This window comes from Poecilia reticulata, chromosome 13 (assembly GCF_904066995.2).
Source record: "Poecilia reticulata chromosome 13, P_reticulata-male-v2, whole genome shotgun sequence".
NCBI lineage: Eukaryota > Metazoa > Chordata > Actinopteri > Cyprinodontiformes > Poeciliidae > Poecilia > Poecilia reticulata.
In genome coordinates this window covers 16606719-16631402 of record NC_088842.1, presented here as the reverse complement: position 1 = coordinate 16631402, position 24684 = coordinate 16606719, and the positions used below count along the sequence as shown (strand labels likewise).

Below are 24684 nucleotides of genomic sequence, written 5' to 3'. Positions count from 1 at the left end.
AAGCATCAAGTAAACCCGTACAGTAGCTGCTGTATGGCCTCTGTCCACACCTTTGTTTGAATTTTCTACTTTCACGTGACTAAGGTCGTCACTGCTTCTCAAATACCGGAAGTAGTTGTTGTGTTGTTGTTGCACCACAGCTGCTGTCATGTGATAGCCTGTCTGAGAAAGCTGCTGTGATCAGTAGCTTTTTACCTTTGTCCGGGAATAAATTAAAAGCAGGCAGGCGAGCAGCTTTATGTTCGTTGCGGAAGAACCACACGGCTCGTTTGTGAAGGAGAGCAGGGAAGCCGGGGTTGTGTAGTTTGACCCCTCGGACGCAGCCATGGGTTGCTGTTACAGTGGCGAGGACGGCAACTCCAGAGAGGTAGCTAGCTGCTAGCCGAAATGATAATTGATTTCTTGCTTATTATGAAAGAACTAAGACTCGACGCTTTTTCATGTTTTTGATTGATCTTTAACGAGTAATATGAGCAATGTGTTGCTATGAAGAAGTCGCTTTGAGAGTGTTTATAATGGGAAGCCGGAAAGTAGCGTTAGCTTGCTAAGCCTGCGGGACAGGCCCAGCAGAGGCTAAGTTGCTCATAAAAGTTGATATAACTTAAAACGGTACAATATAAAACACTAAATGTAAACATTTTTGGATATCTGTGTGCAAGTAAATCTCTATATATTAATGCCTTACATAGCACGGATGTTCATGAGCAGATAGGTATCCGTAATGTAAAAAGTACTCGTTTCTTTACTAGAGATTGGCTTAATTATCAATAAATGTTTACCAGCAGGAACATCTTTGAGTTGACAGATACTATCTGAATGTAAGCTCTGTCACATGACTGTTAACATTCTCTGCTGTTTTTAGTTTAAGGAAACGAGCCCTCTGTGAGCTGGAAGTTTTCTCTTGAAGCGTTTAAGTTCATAAAACAAGACGTAAAGATACACTGCAACTTTTCCCTTAACGTTATCGATGTTGGCATTTAACTGAGTGACATAGTGAAAATATTAGAATAATAAGGGCACAGTGATTGATTTATGACTGGATTTTTTTTGTCAAGCTTTAGCAAATGATACAATCTAACATGAAAATGAAACATTTTGATTAACACATTGTTCTTTGTACATTGTAATACGATATGAAACCTTAGAGAGGTTTATTTTTTCCATTATTTTTATGAATTGGAATTGAATAGAATGCCAACAAACATGGGATCTCTGAGGTTCTGTTATTGTTTAGCTACGCAAACGTCTATTTCTATTTGGAAAATGTAAATAATATGTTCATATATAGACACACATTTACACAATGAAAGCAAATAAAACAAAATACAGAAAATTACAGTCCTTTTATTGATTTAAGTTGACTACCTGAAAAGAAATGGGAAGCAAAAGACCCTTATGCTATACAACCTTTTTAGTACTTTAAATATAAAAACATGATAAAGGCATAGTAAGCTTTTAGATTTTTGCTTCAGAATTTATTTATTTTTCAGCCCTAACCTTGATTGTAACAATATGTGCTGCTTGGGGGATGGGTGCTAGTTAAACTAAAGAGACGGATGCCTCAAACTTTCCTTTAGCTTTAATTTTGCATCCAGTGAAAAAGCGACTTTTTTACATAAATAACAGAACACGAAATGTTATTTTGAACAGAACACGAAATGTTATTTTGAACAGAACACGAAATGTTATTTTGAACAGAACACGAAATGTTATTTTGAACAGAACACGAAATGTTATTTTGCTTCCCTTCTTACTTTGCTCTAGAAGCATGATGAGACTGACCCACTGATCCCCCATCCGAACCCTGTGAGCAAACCCCCAAATGGGACAGAGTGGCCCACCCCCGGTGTCCCCTCTCCACCGACAGATGGACAAGCCCTCCTTACATCCATCTTGACAAAAACTGCGCAGTAAGTAACGTCTTTATTCAATGCCAGAAAAGTCTCACTGTGATTTGTACTTCCTGACAGGGAAACCCAATTTATTTGTGTTGGGGGGGAAAAAAAAGATAATTTTCCTTTTTCTTTTAGGAACATAATTGACGTCTCAGCAGCTGACTCTGTTGTAATGGAGCAACATGAAATCATGGACAAAGCTAGACAGTACAGGTATGTTGAAAGTTTTGTTATTTATATATAAAATCACTTTATCATAATATAGTAAGATAAGATCCCTCACTGTTTTCCCCTGAAGGCAGGTGATTGCTCAGAGACAGAAACTGCTTTTGTGGCACTATTAAAAGTAGTGACACAAAAAATGTTGTGTTTTTTTTTTTTTAGGTAACGGTATGGTTGGCTGCATGCCAAAGAAATCACAGGCACACAAAGAAATGCTGCTCTAAACAAAACATACCCTATTTTTTAAAAGAGTCTTCTTCTGGGTCCCAGATACATAAAGTGTAATTTCTTTTAAATCACTAAGCTGCACAAAGTAAAGGCATTTAATCATATTTTCTAGTTTATTGATTGTCTTATGGAACAATGAAGAAAATAGTAAAAATAACAACCTCAACAGTACCACCAGTTTTTCTTTTCAGTTTTCAAACATCATTGTCCAGCCCTACTTGCAAGAGCAAAACAACTACAAGATCAATTATTATCTTGTAATAAAAAAAATTACAACACTGCTATGGAGGGATTCACAAAAATAATAGCGGTATCGGGATTTCAGTTTTTTTTTTTTACACCTTTGGTGTATAATTGTGTGTGCATTTTTGAGTGTGCGTGGATGAATGTGGCTGTAGTGTAAAGCGCTCTGAGTCAGTATGTCTGGAAAAGAAACTATATAAGCTCAGACCATTTAATGTTTATTCCATTATTTACAAGATAAATTCGTTTTGTCTATACGTTATCCATCTGTGGATCAATTTCTCTGTCCATTTGTGCATTATCCCATTCTTCCATCTGTCTGTCTCTGCTTTTAGCAAATTTAATACTTTGAAGCCAGACCAATGTAGAAATATCTGCCATAATTTGACTAAATGAGGGCATAAAAAAAACTGAGAAATTTGAGTCAGAATTTAAAAAAAAAAATTTGACACGCAAAAAGTTGCACCCTGAGAAAATGCAAGAACATTTTCTCAGGATGTTCTTGAACCCTGAGAATTCTTGAACCCTAAGATTGAAAGTCTTATGCAGTGTCATCTTGTTGTGATTGGATGGTTTAGACTAATGTACAGGTGTAGATAAAACTGTAGGTTCTTAAAACACAGACTTCCTTTCATAGATAAGGGAAGATGTGTTCCAGACTAAATGTGTCTTTTATTTTTAAACCCAGTAGGAATTACAAGCTTTCTCTCCCCCCTCCTCTTTCAGTACAAAACTGGCTATGTTGAGCACCAGCTTGCCTCAGAAGAAAGCCCTCACTCTTCCTTCCCTAACTAGCCAGCCCCACCAAGTACTTGCAAGTGACCTGGTTCCATACTCAGATGTTCAGCAGGTAAGCTGTGTTGTTTTAAAAGAGCTCACAGAGGTTTAAAACACACACTAGTTTTCCTTTTTTCTTTTTTCGTATGTCATTTTTTTTCTTCTATTTTGCACCCAGTATACATGATCCCTTTTCATGTTTCTTTGCAGGTATCCAAGATAGCGGCTTACGCTTACAGTGCAATCTCTCAAATCAAAGTGGATGCTAAAGAGGAACTGGTCGTCCAGTTTGCCATTCCTTGACTGTCAAATGCATATTGTTTCTCCTGCTCCACTCGCTCTGTGCCACTCCTGCTTCATCGTACTCCAGCCCACCTTTTCTTTATTTAATTAAAGCATTTTGGTCGTCCTGCTTTGTAGCTCTGCCACGAACTTTTGTGAAGACAGGAAGTGAATCACCTCCCATCAGAAAAAATCTGTCTTTTAGTAAAATTCTCAAGCGTTATTGGCAGATGGGTCATGTAGGTGGGTTTCGAGTTCTTGACCGATGTGTATGATGATCCACTATCAGCGAAGCCTCCTCTGTGTAACACATGCATTAGGCTTTGTCCAAAAGATGTAAAATAAATCAATATTCACAATATTTTAGGTTTTCAGGGTCTTTTCAGTGTCTTTAGACATTATTTTCAGATGGGCACACTGTAGTCACATCATGTTATCAAATGAGACAGCTGCAGGATGTTTGGCTCGTGGTTCCCGCCCTGATCAATAAGTCATATTGTGCGAGACATTTTGAATTTTTACAGTGCAGTGGATGTGATTTACAGTCATAGTTTTTACTTGCAAAGAACTTGGGACATGGCTTCATGTTTGTACATCATATAACATGATGCTTTAAAACATGATGATTTAAACTAAAGTATTTTTTTGTTTTCTCTAAAAAGTAAAAAAAAAAAAAAAAGTCAAATCCAGCTTGAAAAGAGTAATTAGCATCTTTCTCCCCTGAGAAGTTGAGCTGTTGTTTCACCCTGCATTGAACAGCAGGAATGACAGCTGATCTGGTGTCATTCTCAATCAAGAAAAAAACAACAACTTTAGTTTCAGTTTTCATTTCAGCTCCTGACTCTTTAATCTGTCTTTCACCTGACCATATCATGATTAACCTGTTCATTTCCGGAGGATAAGGATTCAAACACGAGCAGAGGTGTGGGCTGGTTGGACCTCCTGAAATATTTGAGCTTAACGCACTAGTTTACAGACGGAGATGTTCAAGAATCCTGTCCTCCTGAGGAATTGGGCAACGAACTTAACATTTTAAATGACAAGGTTAGAAAATCAAGGGTGAAGCGAGTGGCCTGTGGAGGATGCAAAGACTCTCCCTAAGATCGTTACCTTTGTACAGAATTTTCCGATCGACTACATCTGTAGCTGGTGGATCGTTTGAAGGTCCTGTTTGATGACAGTTTTTTATGAAACAAAAATACTTTTCAGGTCTGCGATTGTTAGCTTTTTACTTAAAGCCTTTTTTTTTTTTTTTTTTTTCCCCCTGGATTGAGGTTTTCATATTAATCAGAATCTAACTTGTTGCAGCATGGAAGAGTGTTGATCTATATACCCGAGCAGATTAAATAACCTCAGACTTTTTGCCAATTATTTATGTGTTTTTGTTTCTAACTGTACATGTGCTCTTTAAGGGAGGGTGCAACATGAGATGATCTCAAGTCGCTAAAGGGAGCCTGCAAGACTATTTATACCACACAACTGATTAGAGCTTTTGTTATGCAATGGATTCTTGGCATTTTTTTTTTCTGTTACTTAAATGTATAATACATGGAAGACTGTATGTTTGTACTATCCTAGGCTAGTACCAAAAAGTTAAAAATATTTTTTTTGTTTTTGGTTTAATCAATTCATTAAAAAGTTTCAATAAAACAATTGTGTCTTATTGTAGGGACAACGTGTTCTGAGAAGTAGTTTATTTAGTGATGTTACAGAGTTTCAACAGATAATTTACAGCAAGAATCAAACATTTCTACAAGTTCATATATTGGCATAACATTGAAATGGTACTTTATTTCAGTCATTCAAAAAGTAATTATGACATTGCATACATATATTGATATATTTCTAGAATTTTGAATTTGATGATTATGGCCTAAGACTAATAAAAACCCCAAGTTCGGTTTCTTAGATAATTCCTCGTGGATTGTGAGTTTATATCAGGAGAATTTGCTCGTCAGTCAAGCAAATTGGTTCACTAATCAAAAATTTCCTTCTTTTCCTTCTTAGTCCATGCAAGATATTTCTGATGTCTCTGGTGTAGCAGGGGTTTAAAACCAGGAATGCAAAAGTTATAGTCCACGTTCCGGATTGTTCTGTACCAGAACATGGACTGTAAATGACTTGCGGTGACTCTTGGCTCTTTATGTTTCAACCTCACTGTGGAGAGGCTCAATAACTCTCTGGTGTCAAGTAGGGAGCCTTTAGAATGATTTTGTCAGACATATTTTTATGTAACATCTTTATTGGTCTTGCATGATCTCTTAATTATGTGAGGAGCTGATGTTGGGGTCTCCTTACTTGTAATCCATAATCTTTTTTTGTTTTTTTTTTAGAAATAAATACTTAAAAATATAACACTGTATGTAATAAATCCATTAAATATTTCAGGTTTACATTTGGATTGTTGTCATAGCATAACTGTTCAATATTATTCAACTTACTTCATAATTTTCTAAACTTATATTCCATGCCATGATTAGATTTGAAAAATTGCTAGCTAATACTGGCTAAAATGTGAAACGAGTAGGTTTCACTGATGTTCTCAAACAAACAAAAAAACTACATTTCAATTATTTATTTTTCTATTTCCAGCACAGAAGCCTCAAATTGTTACATTAAATTGCAAAAAATATTTACAACAGCACTAATTTCAGTTCAAATACTGGTGGCAAATGTGCATATTTAAGAATCTGTTTTCTAGCAGTGAAGCTTTTGAATTGAGTTATGATTTCCACACACTAGCATTCAGTGAAGGCTCTTCCTGCTGCTTCTGCAGCGGGAGTTGCTTTGATGCCACAGCTTTGCCAGGACTCGCTCCTGCTGGGTCACGGCACTGAAGTCCATCGTCTTTAACTGTGGCAATGCGGAAATCACACGATTCCTGCACACAAAAACACTACACACTGAATATTGCATCGATTTTTACTTTTAAGAGTTTCTAGCTGTACCAGCTCTGAAAGCATTAAAGCTAATCTTACAAGTGTTGCATTTTGTGTTGAAAATCAAATGTAAAAAAAAAAACCGGAACTGTTTAAGAAGTGATCACTGTTTTAACCAGCAGACATAAAAAAAAGACGTGATAGTTTCTCAACTGTGTATTGTGTGAGCGTGTGTGTTTAAGTGCTGTTGCTGTGCAGATCAGGACGGGAATTTGATCCGTGTTCAAGCACCTGTTGTAATGTCGTCCACATATGTGCCTGCAGAGCATTCAGGTCTAGAGCAATCCCTCTCTTCTGCTCTCTCTGTATTTGTGAACCAAAAGCACATACCTACTCTCTGTACTGTATGTATTGTATACATAGCAACAAATCACAACAGTAAATGACTGCATTTCTGAAGTCATATGAAAAAATGTTACAAGTAAAAGACCTCCCTGTAACATTGTGCCAACTCGGTAAGATGTGTGTGTTAGAGAAATGTCTCTACCTGTAAGTCTTGTTTGTCTCTATCGGGTTTCCATGTAGAGTGACGGAGTGAAGATGGGGGAGCACACCCAACCTGTCCACCTCTGACAGAGCAGAAATGTTGTTCCCATGAAGATATAACACACGGAGTCCATGCAACTCGCACAAAACCTGCAACATATTTGTGCGCAAGCTTTATCACAAAGCAGTGAGTGGAATTTTATGACATGTCAACATAAAGTAGCTCGTAACTATAAAGTGAAAGGAGCATAAAACATTATTTTCTGAACTTTTACAAAAAAAAAAAAATCATCAGGTGTACATTTGCATTCAGCCTCCCTGAATCAACACTTTGAAGAACATTTTTGAACAGCAATTAGAGCTCCAGGTCTTTTTGAGTCCATATGTTGTTATCCGAATAAGGATGAGAGTTACATTTTTGAACGTTTCTTTCTTTATTTTTTTTAACTGCTTCAGCCTCATCAGCTGCTGGAGAGAATACGAACATACATTTTCAAGTATTGCATCAGATTGTTAATTGCGATTCGACTAGGACTTTGACAGAACCGTTATAAAATCGGGACATGAATATGCAACTGTGCATTGATAAGTCACTCCATTGCAGCTTTAGCCGCCTGTTTATGATTGTCACCTGCTGGAAGACGAGCCTCTTCCCCAGTAGCAAGTCTTTGCAATGTCCATGGACTTTGTCCTTCCTCACATTAACGCTCATCAGCTTCCCTTTCCCTGCTCAACACAGATGATACTGACACAACTATGTTTCACTGTGGGGATTGGGTGTGCAGTGCTAATTTTCCATAAATGACAGCATTAAGGTTTAGCTTGTCTTATCTAACCTCCTCCTTCCACGTGTGTGCTTGCCTTTGTCCTGTAGCTGTGGACTGAAAATATGACTTCTTATGGTTCTCTTTCGCCTCCCTCTTCCATAAAGGGCCACATTTGGAAGGACTTATGAAATGCTCAGTGAAGCGATGAAAGGTTGGGATAATATTTTATGACCAAAGCCTGGTTTAACCTACAACTTTGTCCCTGACCTTCTGCTGTGTTTCTTTATCTTCATTCTTAAAACAATTGAATGCATAGGATTTTATTTACATTTATCGGAGAAGGGATAAATTCACATGTATGCCATCAAAATTTATCTGACTTTTTAAAAAAGAGTTTTGAAAACCTTGTATTAATTGAATTCTCGTTCACAATTATAATGCATCACTTTGTGTTGGTTTCTTGTATAAAGTCACAATAATTCCAGAGAACTAATTAAATTTGCGGAAGAAAAAAAGATAAAAAGGCGTATGAATATTTTTGCAAGGCATTGTAGCTGCACTGGAAATGGTCAAATGAAACTCACCTTGTCTATATGTGAGAGTTTGTTGAAGGAGAGGTCCAGCCAGGCGAGACTTGAGGGTTCAGCCAGAAAATAGCTCACTGTCTGATGGAGGTCACACAGGTCAATGATGCTGTTGTTACTGAGACGGAGGGCGCGGCTAAGATATTTGCTTTCTGAATTTTTTTTTAAAGGTCGGAGACTGCTGCGAGGAGTCTCTGTCCAAGCGTCTAAAACAGAAAATACAAGAAAGGCAGAGAATTTGAAATACTGGCTAATTATCTTTTTTTTTTTTAATTCTCATATTACTTTTGTTATGCAAATATTATTTTGCAACAAAAAACTATAGAAATCAAAAACAGACATGTTAAATTTTTATTATTGACTACATCACTTACCTACTACATCTATGTAATGCAACTGATGTAACTCATCATAACCTCGTTCACCTTCCATCCTCTCTGCCCCTTTGCAGACACTCTCACACCCATTTACTGCAGTCTAAGGACTGATTGAGACTTATTTATTTATCTATCAATGAGGGTACCGCTCCAATTGTGTCATGTTCCAGAAACATGATGACAGATAAAAAAAATTGTATGTCTTACAAGTTTAAGGAACTGAAGAGATTGATTGGATAATAAAAAGGGTCTGAATTTTAAATAAATAAATAAATAAATAAACATTTAAATTATTTTTATTTAAGAACACACATATGCTTCATTGTCCTTTCTTTTTTAAAAATATAACTCAGTCAAATGGCATTGAAGCCCTATTTTGCTGTTCATTTTCTATTTCCAATTAAGATAATCAGAAATGAAACTTAGTAATCAAGCTGATCATCAGAAAGTACGAACATTTAGAGAAACTATGATGAAGATCAAAACCTGTCAATCTGCTGAGACTTCTGAAAGATAAATCCACCGGAGCTCCACACATAGTCTTATCCATGAACACTTTTAACAACCTGCAGAATTAAGAGGCATAAGTCTAGATCATTTGTGTGAGATTATTTAGCGTAGGTGTCTTTATATTTTTGACAATTAGTTAATCAGTGATATAAATTCCAAACTAACTAAAGAAAAATTACCGTATAACAGATGTTCAAATTGACGTTTCGGTGGAGCTCTTCTTTGCAGCAGCAGTCTATACACACAACAATCAGATTCCAAGGCAACCAACGCATGCATTCTGGGATTTGTAGTAAAGATAAGAAGAGAACTAGTTAATATGTCATTCACATAAAAAAATGAATGCCGAGTTCGCAGGTTGAAATGATATTTTAACCTATTAAGAAAAATGTGCTTGTGTAACCTCATATCAAAATTAACAAACTTTTTATTAGTTTATTAACTTTTACTTTCCAGGCGCCAAGTCCTGTTTGACTACATAAAAAAGTCAGAATTTAATCGGCGTGTCAAATATAAATTTGTGTGCGTGTTCCTCTCTTTACTTTTTTGCATGACTAAACCATTGAGAAATAACAGACAAAACGCCCCCTTTTTAAATATGTCAATGTCGTCACCATGTTGTGAGTGGCATTTTTGAGCTAATAGTATCAATGTGACAATTTCTATTTTTTATATTACAAAAGTATGAAACAATATTACCGTCAAAACTGAATGGAGTAGTAACCAGTTAGTGTAATACTACAACTACTACCACTGCCACGCGAAAAATTATATTAAGAATATTCACATCCACCCATACTTTTTGACGTAAAACATAGCTGAAATATATACAAAGTAAAACTATTTCTATTTTTACAACTGAAACTAACTTAATTTGGTTTGTTTTGTGCGAAACCTTTCCAAACATGCGGTAATGGGTTGCCACTTCCAACATGCCCCCCGGAAAAAAAAAAAAAAACAAGGCGGGGAAACGTCACAATCTTTACGTACCTACATGTTCCGGCTTTTAATCCAATCACCTTCATCTGTTTTCACAAGCGTCAATATGAGTCCACCGATTGGTTGGTTCAATCTTCAATAGGCAGTTTGAATTTTTATCGCGTTTCACCTGGTAAAACTCGTAGCTGTTGCTGTTTGTGTTATAAGTTGATGTAGCACAAGGGAAGACTTGGCATTTTAGGTGAGTACCTGCTTGAAGGGAACATTTTATCTTGGCTGAGTTTTTGTGGTACGTTAAATAACGAACGTCACTGTATTTTATCGCTTAGCTTAAATAACGAAGATAGCATTGTTGCCATTTAAAAATTAAGAAATGCTGCAGAAAAAAATGTGTTGTTAAATCCGATAACTCGACAATCACTCGTATGGACTGAAAGGTGTTCACATTTGTTTGCTCAAGTTCTTGGTAGCAACCTGTTTGTTAATTTTTTCCCTCGTAGTTTAAAATCCCTTTGTAAAGGGTCAACCAAGATGCCAAACTTTAGTGTTAAGGCTCTTCTCAGCTGGGTAAGTTTAAGCTATTATTGGGTATACATATGGTAATATAATACTTTCTTAATTTACTAATTTTATTTCAAATTATTTTTGTACAGGTCAATAGTATCACTGCATTGAACAGCGAGATACAGATCGATGATTTACAGGATGGGGCAGTCCTGGTGAAACTGATTCATGTACTGTAAGTTGGAACGTTGAAGTTCTGGCTTTGTTTGTATAAACAAGGAGGTTTCCCATGTCTTTTTAGACCGTACCCTGTTATTGGAGTAAAAGCTGTGTCTGACTGAATCCCTTTTCACCCTTTCTCCTTCATTCGTTACCCTAAAAGCTTCGTTTCTAACAAGATTTCCCCACACAGTCCATGTTGAAGTGTTGAATTACTGATAATTTTCCAGTGATGAAATAATACTTTAATTAACCTTCAGTGTTTGGGTAATGTTTTCAGTTTTTAAAAGCTAAGATATGTTCTGTCTTTGAACAGAAAATATGTGTTTGAAATGGTCACAAATATAACTATTTTCTACATGTTTTTATGGATACTTCCACTGTGATATCTGGCTTATGGTGTATGCAATATTGTATTATTGATCACTGTTTTTCCAACAACTAAATATGCAAGGAAGTATTTCATTTATAACAAACATAGTATGTCTAAAAATTAAACATTGTAGTTTCATATAGTTAAATATTTTGAAATTCCCAACAATCAAAATAAGGTGAAAAACAAAGTATTTCTTTATTTAAAATATAATGTCAAGAACAAAACATAATATGCCTAGTATGTTGAATTTTGATTCCCAGTGTAAAATATATTTACAAGGTATATTAAATTTGTAAATGTAAATGTACTTGCCATCATACAGAGTGTGTTAGCATAGCCAATCTGGTTTATTTGAACAACCGTTTACCCTTTTACTTTAATTGTAATGACATTATAGCAGATTATTTTTAATATTATTCCTTGTGGTTTTTCTTTTGATGCATAGATAATACTGTATGTTTTCTTGTGCAAGACTGATATGCGTTTACAGTACACACATGGAAAATATAAGTCAAATGAAAAAATTGGAGAGAACTCATGAAGTGTCGGCTTCTTATAAAAAGGGATTCAAGTTTTGTGTTACATCCTTGACAATTGATTTTGTCATTTTGTGTTGCAACAGGAAAAAGAGGGAAATCCCTTGTTTCAGTGATTCTTTTGAGGATCGGGTTCGTTTCATTACAGAGTTTCTGGAAGGTAAGCTTTATTACTTTAAAATATGCATAAAATGTTTAATATGTTGCCTATTCGAGAATCAAGTAATTAATTTGCCAACCCTTGACATGCAGTCAAGATCTTCAGAAACCTGCTAGTTGAAACCAGTCTGCTTCGTAAATATTTCTAATTATTTTACATAATTCAATTTAACATTTATCCATGATGTATCGATTATACATAAATATAAACATTTGTAAGCAGGTTTACAACAGAAGAAAGAATTATTACTTTTATGTTTTAACATGTTTCATTATTTTTCCTTTAGTTGGAATAATTGGGGCTCTTGCGTTTAAAAAAAAAAAATAAAATAAATCATGCCTTTATTTTAATAGAAGCCCAGAAGGTTTTGAGTACTGGGAAGTAATTCTCTCTTTTTCTCAACAGGAGAATGCAAATTTAACCCAACTAAAGGCAGCCCTATATCATGGGACAGCATTAAAGACAGAAAGAAGCTAACGGTGGAAATTTCCAAGGTTAAGAACAAAGGAGATCAAATGCGGTGAAATGAATAATACAAGCATAAATTTAAACCCATTCTGATTATATTTTACTTTGTTCTCAGGTACTTTTGTTGCTGTTTTATCATGACATGATGAATGATCGCCACACTCTTAGTGAACTGGATTGTGATGCAGAGGTAAACAGAAGTATAATACATGAAGGGAAAATTTGTATTTTGTTCACTGCAGTGCTTGTAATAATGGAATTGAATGTCCATATGTATACATTTCCCTCTGTTAGCGTGAGCTTGCCAACATGACCGACTGTTATGTGAGTGAGAAAGAAGGTTGTGTTTATCTGAACAAAACACTGGATGCACACTTGACAAGGAGACGTAAGTCTAAACTTTTAACCCATAAATACCAATGTGTGTGCTACTGGTTTGGACTGACATAAAATCTACAAACCTGCTCAGATCTGCCTGTATGTCGACAAATGTTTCACAATTTGTCATCCGACTCCACTGCCACCTCCAATGTGTCCACCACCTCCTCAGACGATGAGGCTCCAGTCTTTCTGCGTACACAGAAGGTCGACTTTGTTTGTCTACAAACGGTGGCTTCCTCCTCTGTCAGGTATTGATGGAAATTTCAGTTAAATCCAGCTTGAGTTTGTTTAGTTGCACCTTCTGTTTATTACAACTCCAATTAAGCCTGTTTGCATTGAGATGTGCGAATCTTGTTCTTAAACTTTTATTTCTGCAGCAAATCTCCTCTGGCTGAGGTCATGAATACACCTAAGTTTCAGATGAGAAAGATGCAAAGACAGATGATCAAAGAGAGAGAATACAGAGATGATTTGGAGAAGCAGCTAGCCAGGACAATTACACAAGTTAGCCAGAAAGGTAGGACAAATAACTCATTATGCAAGGTTTATTTCCCTTTTCTTGATGCCATCTTTTTCCATTTCTACTTGTACTCTATTTTTCTTCTTTTTTTTCCCCCTGATTTTTGTAGAATCTCATATCAACCAGTTGCAGTACCGCTTAGATAAGGTGAAAGAGGAACAAAGAAATCAGGAGCAGACCATCAACGAACAAATCACTGAGCTTGAGGCCAAAAAAAACTCGTAAGTGTGCAAATATGATTTAGGTTTAGACATTTATTTATCTAATGCAATTCAATACCATCTGAAATGAGAGGTGAGAGAAGTTCATCTTGATAGATAAAGGTACATAAAGGTAAAGAAAAAAAACTAATTTATAATTCATTTCCTTAGGTTGCAATTGCGGTTTAACGAGCTGCTAAAGAAAAACAAAGATTTGAAGAGTACCTCTATTCATATGGAGCGAAAGGTGGATGAACTTACAGAGGAAAATGGCAATCTCTCCTTCCAGGTAATTATGAGTAAACTCTTTCTGTTTAATTCATTAGCGCTTAACATGCTCTGTGTGTACGCCAGTGTAATGTCATTGCTGTTATTTTAGAAAGGGTTTGGCACAGCCACATAGTACATATAGATTTTGTCTGTTTTAGCCCTTAAACTAGAAAATTAAATATTTATTGCAGGCCTAATTCTAAAAGATGTTTGAATTATTGTCAGATGAGAGCTTTATGTTCCAAGTTGGCCGTCTTTGAAGCAGAAAATGGCCAGCTGACACAAGCTCAGGCGTCTGCTGAGGAGGAGTGGAGAAACAAAACAACCCATTTGCAATCAGAACTCAACCAAGCAACCACACAAAAGGTGGGTAATAGTGTCACAATAAAACTGTGCAGCACCGTTTCTATTTTACCGTTGCTATTTTTAGTTCTGGTTCCTTATTCTTCAGGAACTCTTCTATGACCAAGTCCAGATCCTCCAAGGAAAAATCTCCTGTTTAGAGGAAGAACTAAACAAAGCCACCAAAGAGGAAGTTGGGGAAAATATGGGTCCTGTAATGGAGGTAAGCAAGGTCCCGTGGAAAGGTTTAGTTTCATTTTAGTATTTTCCAAGTCTGGATTAAGATTGGAAGAATAAAATAAGAATATAGAAATACATTTGTTGTCCAGACTTTAGTCCCTCTCCGATTGTCTAACTTTAATTCTGTACATCCTTTCTTCTTTGTGTCTGTCCTTTCTTCATTGCTTTCTCTTTTGAGCCCTTCTTTCCTTGCTTTCTCTCTTTTATGCAGTTACCATATATAAAAACTATTCTCTGCAGAAATGTCTGAGATAAATTTGTAGAGAACTTTTGGATATTTTAAGATGATGGTAAAACAAAAGGCATAATTCTGTAAAGTGGAGTCTGAAAAAAGCTGGAGGGTTTTTGGCTTTTTATTTTTCTGTGAAAGTGTGCAGGGACCATGTGAGGGTAATACTTTACAGTTTATAACCCCTGACCCTATTGCTGGGCTATAGAAATAACCGTTTATCCCATAATAGAAATGTTTATTAGGTGTCTCCTCTTCTTATATCACCAGAGAGAAATGTTGGAGACTGAAATTATCAGTCTGAAGAACGAGCTTGAGGGCACACTTTGCTCCCTAAGAAAGGCAGAAGAACAGATTCATACCACAACTCACAAGTTGGCTGAATGTGAGGAAGAAATAACTCGGTATAAAGAGCTACTTAAACGACAAGAGGCACAAACTGAAAAAATAATTCAAGCCAAGGATGAAATTGTGGACATTCTAAGTGAGCAGTTGACAAGCATCTCCAGTTCTTTACAGATTGCTGAAAACCAAATTAAAGTGAAGGAAGACCTCTTGGCCAAACAAGAACAGGAAAGTTCTTTGCAGATTGAAGAATTAAGAATAAGCAAAACTGTTCTTGAGGATGATTTGAATCAGCTGATGCAAGATATTAAATCTAAAGAGGATGAAGTCCAAATGCTAAAGGCTGATCACTGCAAGGAGTCAGAGGACTTAAACAGTGAGATGCAAACTCTAAAGAATCAAATGGAATGTTTGAATGAATCTCTCCAGTCTGCAACAGACCAAGTCTTGGCTAAGGAAAACCTGCTAACTCAGAAGGAGACTGAAATTTCCCAGCAGAAGGATTTACTTCAAAACTTGAGGACCGCTTCTGAAGAAGAAACATCAAGGCTGAGGGAGGAGATCCAGGATAAAGAGAAGGAGATGAGTTTCTTAAAACATCAAAGTTCAGAGCAAACAGAGTCATTTCATAATGAGATAAATGATTTAAAGGACCAAGTTGAATGTCTTGCGTTGTCATTGAGAGCAGCTGAGGAGAACTTGCAGTCGAAAGAGAATCAGTTTTCAGAGCAACAACAACAGAGCACTCGGCAAATAGAAACTCTGCAGATGCAGATGAATGCATCTCAAGATGAGGCAAAAAAGCTAAAAGCAGAAATTAATACTAAGGAGGAGCAGATGGTTCAGCTGAAGACTAAAACGTCAAATAAGTCAAAGTCCCTGGAGCAGGAGATTGACGCTCTAAATGAACATATAAAAAGCATCTCTAGTTCTCTGGAGACTGCTGAAAATCAAGTTAAAGCTAAGGAAGATCTCTTAGCAAAGCAAAAGCAGGAAAGTTCTGTGGAGATTGAAGAGTTAAGAAAACACAGAACAGTTCTTGAGCATGAGGTGAATCAACTGAAGCAAGAAATTCAAACCAAAGAGGATGGCATCAAAATGCTAAAAGGTGATCACTGCAAGGAGTCGGGTGTCTTAAATAATGAGATCCAAACTCTGAAGGATCAAGTCCAATGTTTGAATGAATCCCTCAAGTCTACAGCAGACCAACTGCTGGCTAAAGAGGAGCTGCTGTTTCAAAAGGAAATGGAAATTTCTCAGCAGAAGGATTCACATGAGAAGATTATGGCTACTTCTGAAGAGGAGATGCAAAGACTTAAGGAGGTGATGCAGGCCAAAGAGGAACAGATGAGACTCTTGAAAAGTCATAATGCTGAGCAGATGGATGGTTTACATCAGGAGATAAATGATTTGAAATCTCAGGTTGAGTGTCTTAGTTCCTCATTGAGGGCAGCTGAAGAGAACGTGCATTTGAAGGAAAATGAGTTTGCTGAACAGCAACAACAGAGCACTCGGCAAATCAAAACCCTTCAAATGCAGATGAATGCATCTCAAGATGAGCTAAAGAAACTGAAAGTAGAGGTTGATGCTAAAGAGGAGCAGATGGTTCAGCTAAAGATGGAGGCGTCTACAAAATCGGAGTCACTGCAGCAGGAGATTGAAGCTTTAAATGAACAGATAAAAACCATATCTAGTTCTCTGGAGATTGCTGAAAACAAAATTAAAGCCAAGGAAGATCTGTTGGCCAAACAAGAACAGGAAAGTTCTTTGCAGATTGAAGAATTGAGAAACCACGGAACAGTTCTTGAGCACGAGGTGAATCAACTGAAGCAAGAAATTAAATCTAAAGAGGATGAAGTCCAAACATTGAAGGCTGATCACTGCAAGGAGTCGGAGGACTTAAACGGTGAGATGCAAACTCTAAAGAATCAGATAGAATGTTTGAATGAATCTCTTCAGTCTGCAACAGACCAAGTCTTGGCTAAAGAAAACTTGCTAGCTCAGAAGGAAGTTGAAATTTCCCAGCAGAAGGATTCACTTCAAAACTTGAGGGCCTCTTCTGAAGAAGAAACATCAAGGCTGAGGGAGGAGATCCAAGCTAAACAAGAGCAACTTATCAACCTTAAAGAAGAAGGTGCCACACAGTCAGATATGCTTCAGCAGGAAATTAAAAGTTTGCAAACACAACTGGATGATATGGCCAAAACAAAGAAAATCAGTGAAGAAGAGCTGCAGACTCAGAAAGAGGTTCTTCAGCAACTACTGTCGGCTTCTGAGGAAGAACTGAGGAAGCTGAGAAGTGAGATTCAATCCAAAGAACAACAGATGGAGCTGCTGAAGACTGAAAATGCAGAGCAGTTGAACTTGTTACATCAAGAGATCGAAAGTTTAAACAAACAGGTGGAAACTCTCAGCTCCTCGATGAGGAAGGCGGAAGAAGAAATCCACTCCCGTGAAGCTCTTTTGACCAAGCAACAAAAAGAAAATGCAGAACAGAGTCAAGAACTTGAGAGCTTACATGAGAATGTCCAACAGTTAAACAAACAGCTGGAACAACTTCACTCGCATGAAAAGGAGATTGAAAAATTAAAAGGATCCCAGGCTGAGAAAGAAAACGACCTCCTTGAAGCTGAAAGGAAGCTTCAGGATCTGCAGGCAGAGTTGTCAGAAGCAAGGATGCTCATTGCTGACAAAGATCAAAATCTGAACACCTTGAATCAGGAGGTTGTGCTTCAAGTTAGTTTGTTGCAGAAAGCAAAAGAAGAGACTGAGGCCAGTGAGAAAATCATGGCTGAGCTAAAGCTGGAGGACTCCAAGCAGACAGATGTTCTTCAAGATGAGATTCGGGAGCTTAAAGGAGAGTTGGAAACAATTTCTCAAAGACTTTGTGCCAAAGAGCAGAAGTTACTTGAAACTCAGCAGGAGTCTGCAGAGCTGGTGAACAATCTCCAGCAGCAGCTTCTCTTGGTAAAGGCAGAGCTTGACTACCAAAAAGAGGCCCTATCTGCAAGTCTTCAAGCAAAAGAAGCTGCTCAGGCCTTACAGTTGACCACGCTGAAGGAAAAGGAGGTTCTTTTACAAGAAAAAGAAGCACTCGTGTCCAAGATAATTCAAGTAGAGATGGACCAAAGAGCTCTGGAGAAACGGGTTGAAGATGTAGTCACTGAGAAAGACAGGCTTGCTCAAGTCAGTCAGGCCATGGAGAGAAAGTATTTTGCTTCTTGTAAAGTGGAGGCTGATTTGCAAAAAGAGCTTGAAATTCTCAAAATGGCGAAAGAACAACTTTTGAAGCGGAGAGAAAAAGCAGAAGAACTTGAGCTCATAAACGGAGAGCTGAAGCAACAACTTGCAGTAAAAACAGAGGCTGCTGAACACTACAAGGCTCAGGTAAGTTCAATGTTACTCCTTAAAATGTTTAAGTTGGATGACTTAGTTTTTTTGTTTTGCTGTTTGTCATATAAAGGTGTCCGTTTGGTCATCTCAATTCCACAGATGGACAGAGCTGTGAGCCATTACCACAGCAAGAAGCAGCTTCTCCAGAAAAGCGAAGAGGGAAACATGGAGCTTAAACAGGCTCTAGAGGATAAAGACAACAAACTCCAAGCTATTCTCCAGGAAAATCAGATACTCCATCTTGACTTGGAGAAAGTCCAGACCAATGAGAAAAAACTCAAGAGTCAGGTTGCCAGTTTAGAGACACAGGTTGGTACTACACAGTAAGTTAAGATTCAAAACAATCACGCCTTATGCTCTTTTGGCTTCATCATCATCATCTCTTAATCTATAGCTGGCTTATGCTGATCAAGCCCTGAGAACACAGAATAAGATCTGTGGTGATGGAGGTGGTCCGTCAGAGTCTGCTTACCTAGAGGTTCCCAGGAGGACGCGCCTGGGTTTTAGCACTACAGCACAGGTGAAGAGGTCCATGAGCTCAGACAGTCTGGAGCAAAGCTCACTGGAGAACTCTCTTGACACTACAAGGTAGCCTCTAATTTATGAGTCAATAATTGTAAACCTTAAACAGAGTGGAAATGTTACAGATAATGAGTCAGTTGCAGTCCTAAAATGTCTGATACTATGAAATGTAGTTTCACTATCTTCCAGGTTTGGAAATAACACAAAATTTGGGAAAAAAAAATTGGTTTTCTACACTGTTTTTTACTTCTTTCATTTTATATTACTGAATATATGCAGTAGTATTCACTCTGATTTATTGATATGGTATGTATTCTTTGGTTTGCCTAATAACACCTTAATCAGTTTATGGTTTTTGACTTACTGAATAAATACTAGTTGAAAAATCTAAGTCTATTTTACCACACATGGTAACACAATTTACTACAGATGGCTTTAAATTTAAATTGAACTGCACATATGCTTCTTTAAACTAGATATAAAATGGTAAATTAGTATTGGGACTACTTTTTTTTATTAAACAAAATAAATGTACCAAAGTTCACAAATTGTGCTTTGAATAATCACATTCTCCATATCTTATTTAACAAGTCCAAGGTTAGACTTTAAAATAAAGGGGATCAGATCAGAGTTGGGGCAAACTACCAATCAAGAATTACAACAACATTTTATTCTCACGCTGTCAGAACATTGCAGAAATTATGGAAAAAGAAAATAAGATTAGTGGCAAAAAACTGTTAGAAATAGGTGGAAGGAAAAAAATGCAGTAGGTTTTACTATTGCATTTTTTAGTATGCTGTATTTTATTCATTTCTCGTGTATTCTGTGATTGATCCTATATCAAGGGATAAGATTCCATGGTTTTCACTTCTGTTTTTTTTTTTTTTTTTTTTTTCTTTACAGGAAACTGTCTGCACCTGGTGAATCAAGTACTCCGCTAGTTCGAAACTCAGAACGTTTGGCAGCCAAACGTCGGGGCCTTCAGGCAGAGTCACTGGAAACTCTGTATTTTACACCCATTAACACCAAACGAACTAGAAGGTAGGTTTAAACTGTAATGAACATTACACTGCTTGCATCAATAGGCCCTAAGCTGTTTTCTGTATGAGAAATTAGACATTTTCATAAAATACAATTGAATTTACAAGATGTATGAAAATATATTGGCCTTTATCATTTTATTTCCATTAAAAGCAGCATTAGCAGATTCAGAAGGTTTGTACCAGTTATCTGAGCTTTTCAGGGAGAAAGCCTTCACTGCTGCTTCTCTTTGCCTGAACACACGAGACAGTTTTTGTAACATCCATGTTTTCGTTTGAAGAAACTTGGAGGACTTGCCTGATTTAACTGGTCTTAATCTCCATGCCTGAATAAATGGGAGGAGAAACGAATAAATGTTTCATTCCTAGGAATGACAAACAAAGTGATGATTCTGATATGGAGCTGGACTCGACCCGAAAAAATCCAACTTCATCTGTAAAGAGACGCAGAACCACACAGGTTATAAATATCACAATGTCCAAGGTAGAGAAAAAAGTCTTTGATTTTAAATATTATGTCCACTCTGAGATTCTGCTTTAGCTTTGAGTCTCTTGCTCGTTTTTTCCATCTTTAGAAAACTCCAGGTCGCAGTGAAGATGAGACCTTTTACAGCCTGCATTCAGCTCGCTCCCAACCAAACCTCACCGGTGCTCATGCTGCACAGCCCATGTGTTCGGACATGTTTAATACACCAGCTGAGAAGACCAAAGCTGCCAGTGATCAGCTTATTGGCCTTCCAGGCTACAGACGGAGCGCCGTCCATTCACACAGTAAGTTCATATCCATCAGACCTACATGGTGTTCAGAAGATCCTCAGTTTGAAACAAAATTTGATAAAATGTTACCCGATAACTTTCTTGAACATGCTGTAGCATCTAAGCGGTTTTCCTGTGCCGCCTTTCTTCCAGGTACCAGTACATTCTGTGGGGGAGCAGAGAACGAGCCTGATGGTGGGCCTGAGGATTGGCTGAGGATCGCAGAGCTGCAGGCGAGGAACATGGCCTGCCTCCCGCATCTGAAGAGTAGCTACCCTGTGGAGTCAGAGGTGTGGAAAAACAAACAACCTTCCTGCACCAGACTCTGAAATAGTATGAGAAGTTAAATGCGTATTTGTAGCAAGTAGATTTTTCATCAGATCCCTCTTGTTGTGTTCATGTAGACTGGCCAGGGCAGTGCCTTAATTTTCACGGACGAAGAGCTTCGCACCGGGGACCCGTCAGAAACAATCCGACGGGGATCCATGATGCCGGGCCAACTGCAGGACTCCCTGATCTCCCATCGCCACTCCCTCATGGTGGGCCACACGGGGGTTGGTACTCGGTCCCATCGTCTGTCCTTGATGCCAGACCAGCTGTCATCAAGACCAGCCCTCTCCTCTCAGCTGAGAAGCCCAAAGTATTCCAAGCAGTCATCATCCACCTTGTCTGTTCACAAGATTTCACCTGAGGTGCAGTAATGTTTTCTCAATTAATGATCAAGCATAGTATTGTTTAAAGTCAGGGCCAGTATTCTGCAAGTTTTAGATGTTTCCCTGATCCAACACACTTGAATCAAATGAATAGTTTTATTAGTGGGAGCTCAAATCTACTTGTATAACATGAAAATAAAATTAAATGCTACTGGCTGCATATGTAGGTACAGCAAACAGGATTTTCTTGTTTAATTTCAGATTTATTTTGAACTCTGACCTGGAATTTCTGATCTTAACTGCTTTTTATCTTGAAAGATTACAAAACAAATCTTTCAAGATTTATTTTGAAGGATAAATCTTGGAAAAATGTGATGCAGTTTTTCTTTGATGGATCATTTTTTTGAATCAAACAGGAAATGTCGGAATAACCAGGTTGATCCAATTTATGCATCAGACTGATTGCCCCTGATCTTTGCTTGATAAAAAAAAATTGATTCAAACCCTTGTATTGTAAATTAAAAGGAACCATGCAGAAGTGAAAATTGTTGCATTCAGATCTCAGAAGGTGAACGACCGAAATACAGATTTATCCATTGTTTTTAACCTGCTGGTGTTGATCTGTAAGACACTGTCTCTATCCTTGCCAATTTTGAGTGTATTGTGCAAATTTTATCTGAATTATGAAAAATATTGTTTTGTTATTAAAACCAAAAATGTATTATGTTTCCTTATTTTACATCTGAAGAAAAAGACAAAAGCCAGCTGCTTCCCTCGTCCGCTCACTCCCAAGAGCAAGAATGTGAGCAGTGGACCATCCAGTGCTAATCTTCACCCCATCCTTAGTCCTGTGAGTAGAAACTTGAGTGGAACAGTCATGTTTCCTATTGTCGTAGATTCTGGTGACTGTTGTCTTTAAATTCATTTCAGGCTGATCGTCGGCAGTCTACGATGTTCACAATTGACAACACCCCAAAGAGCAACAACTACTTAAAGAAAGGGCTGAACAAACTGCGCAATTCCACTCGAAAATCGCCTGGAAAAGGTCTGAGGAAGTCGCCGTCCCACAAAAATGCTCAGAAGGGTCTGAAAAACTCCCCTTCAGTAAATTCTCAAGCCTCAGTGGGACGATCTGCGAAAGCTGGCAGCTTTAAGACCCCACAGGCTGCAGCTCGGCCACAGAGAGGATCTCAAGCCACTAGCAGGTCTGCCAAGTCTCCTGGACTCACTGCTAGTGCTCGCAAGGTAAACGTGCACAAACACAATTGCGTAGAACCATCATCTGTTCAGACAGCTGGTGTTGCAGTTGTAAAATATTAAATCTGACTAATGAACAATGTCATGAATAAGTAACTAACACCACAACTAATCAAGAGATGAATGTTGGACACGTTGTCTGTCCACATGTTTAAATTTGAGTAAATTTTTTATTTACGTTTTATAAAATATATAAATTTTGCTGGATGATAAATGTCCCAATGCTGAGATCATTTTAAGTAATGCATTGATGATGCAAGTTAACACTGGAACTGGAAGACATTTTAAACATTTAAAATATATTAATATATAATATACAGGATTCCTGCAACATCAAGAATCTGCTCTGGCATCTTTCTTCCACCAGGTGGCTTACATTGTTTCAGTTAGAAACCTGTTAACTGTGCTTACAACTTTATCTTCGGAACTTGACAGTTCTGTAAATATGTCCATTTTTTCTCATCTGTACAGTCAGCAGCCCAAGTTTTTGAGATGTTATGTTTTACATCTCAAACAGACCTGTTGAGTCTCATCAGGCCTCTGATTTATTACATAAGGGGTGGATGAAGACGCTGCTAATTTGCAAATGTGTGCAGTGAAGAATAATTTTGTTTAAGAGGCTGAATAATTTTGAGACAATCACATATTAACATTCATAAAGTAGATGCTTCTTACTTTAACTAATGAGAAAATCATGTCTACTGCAGGAACAAGTGCAGCTTCACCTCAGATTTAATGTTTTGTCTAACTGGTTTAAGAGCTGCATTCCTCTCAAACCAGCTTTCCCTGCTGTTTTGAAAAGACAAAACAATGCACTTTGTTCTTATGCAGGCTGTATTATATTCACTGAGTTGATGATTTACAGTACCTACTGAAGCAAAGTACCATAGTGAAAGCTTTGTCACTAATTTTCAGTAATTGCAAATTTAAAACTTTTCAGAAGCAAGACCCTATAAAGGAAGACAATGATTTCTGAGATCGAAGAAGGTTCAAATATATATATTTAGTTCTTCTCATTGGTGGCTCTCACACTGGGCTTAATGGTGTTGCTACCTAACAGGAACACAGGGTCCGCACTTCTCTTACTGTTATTTTACTAGCACAGGGTTCCTGCAAGATCTTATATTTTTCTTAATATGCAGGCTTAAAAAATATTTATATGTCCTATATGAAATATCAAAAAGTTTAAAATTTGGAAATGTGTTCTTTTGTTTCTTCTTTAAGAGTTGCGCCTTATTGTGTTCTGAATTGTAGTTCTTGTGGAGGAATTTATTTTACAAAACTCCACGATGCAGAGAATAAATTCACCATATGATGAATTTATACTTTTAAACTTTTTCTTTTTCTGCAAAACTTCAAAATATGTCTGCTCTTGAACCTGACTTACTGTATGGTTTACGTAAGATTACTTATGTAATAACGTTGTTATCCTCTACCCTTTTTTTTTTGTTTTTTGGGAATATATTTAACAAGTGTTTGAATAAAGGGGTTTTGGTAATTGGCCAAAATCCACCAATTACTGTATGTAACCGAGAAGGTAACTGAGAAAGTTTGGTGGTGAAGGTGTTAAAAGAACTTGGGTCACATGCTGCAAATCACCAATTCAAACATTAGTTTACCTTGATCTTACAGTTAAATATATTTTAAATATTCAGATATATTTTTCTTTTAAGAACGGAAATAAATTTAAGTCTGGCTGAAACTTGCAGAAACTCTCATAGGTGTTTTATTTTTTTGATTTGTAGTAACATTTGGAAATTTGCTTCTTTTGTAAAAACTAACTTTTTTTTCCTCTCTCCTTTCTCCACAGGTTATGAGAAGGATGAAGGTTTAAAGGCTTCAAGAATGATTCATTACCACCCATTTTTCTTGATTTTCATTTTTCTCTTTTTGCCTTTCACTAAGATTTCAGTTTTGTCCGTTAGGATTTTTTTTTTAAATTACCTTTTCTGATCTGCTTGTTATATAAACCATTAAAATCCATGTAAAATATAAGATAATAAAATTAAGTAAAAGTTGCAGTG

General features: G+C 37.1%; 3 protein-coding genes across 6 annotated transcripts; 2 read left to right on the top strand and 1 right to left on the bottom strand.

The window, feature by feature from the left end:
- The first annotated feature begins 106 nt into the window (after positions 1-106).
- lamtor1 (late endosomal/lysosomal adaptor, MAPK and MTOR activator 1) lies at positions 107-4008 on the top strand. 2 transcript variants are annotated; one of them, XM_008425487.3, is made up of 5 exons: positions 107-367; positions 1768-1910; positions 2031-2108; positions 3315-3438; positions 3576-4008. In XM_008425487.3, exons 1-5 carry the CDS (start codon positions 326-328, stop codon positions 3666-3668), a joined length of 480 nt encoding a protein of 159 aa, XP_008423709.1. In that variant the 5' UTR covers positions 107-325; the 3' UTR covers positions 3669-4008. The 2 variants fall into 2 exon arrangements, with proteins under 2 accessions (XP_008423709.1, XP_008423708.1); XM_008425486.3 differs by having other exon boundaries at positions 110-367; positions 1765-1910.
- A 2199-nt stretch (positions 4009-6207) lies between these two features.
- On the bottom strand, positions 6208-10265 carry lrrc51 (leucine rich repeat containing 51). 2 transcript variants are annotated; one of them, XM_008425488.2, is made up of 5 exons: positions 9490-10265; positions 9257-9366; positions 8424-8629; positions 7074-7222; positions 6208-6528 (listed from the first exon to the last, which is right to left on the bottom strand). In XM_008425488.2, the coding sequence occupies exons 2-5, from the start codon at positions 9348-9350 to the stop codon at positions 6393-6395; spliced, it is 585 nt and encodes a 194-aa protein (XP_008423710.1). In that variant the 5' UTR covers positions 9351-9366; positions 9490-10265; the 3' UTR covers positions 6208-6392. The 2 variants fall into 2 exon arrangements, with proteins under 2 accessions (XP_008423710.1, XP_008423711.1); XM_008425489.2 differs by having other exon boundaries at positions 9287-9366.
- A 97-nt stretch (positions 10266-10362) lies between these two features.
- Positions 10363-24678, top strand: LOC103474480 (uncharacterized). Of its 2 annotated transcripts, XM_008425490.3 has the most exons (25): positions 10363-10490; positions 10750-10816; positions 10903-10988; positions 11971-12044; positions 12450-12538; positions 12628-12702; positions 12807-12900; positions 12982-13141; positions 13271-13410; positions 13523-13634; positions 13785-13902; positions 14109-14249; positions 14335-14448; positions 14965-18426; positions 18532-18741; positions 18827-19020; positions 19858-19995; positions 20364-20478; positions 20570-20765; positions 20904-21040; positions 21155-21442; positions 22152-22253; positions 22334-22648; positions 23601-23647; positions 24471-24678. In XM_008425490.3, the coding sequence occupies exons 2-24, from the start codon at positions 10781-10783 to the stop codon at positions 23634-23636; spliced, it is 6432 nt and encodes a 2143-aa protein (XP_008423712.1). In that variant the 5' UTR covers positions 10363-10490; positions 10750-10780; the 3' UTR covers positions 23637-23647; positions 24471-24678. The 2 variants fall into 2 exon arrangements, with proteins under 2 accessions (XP_008423712.1, XP_008423713.1); XM_008425491.3 differs by lacking the exon at positions 23601-23647.
- Positions 24679-24684: the final 6 nt, after the last annotated feature.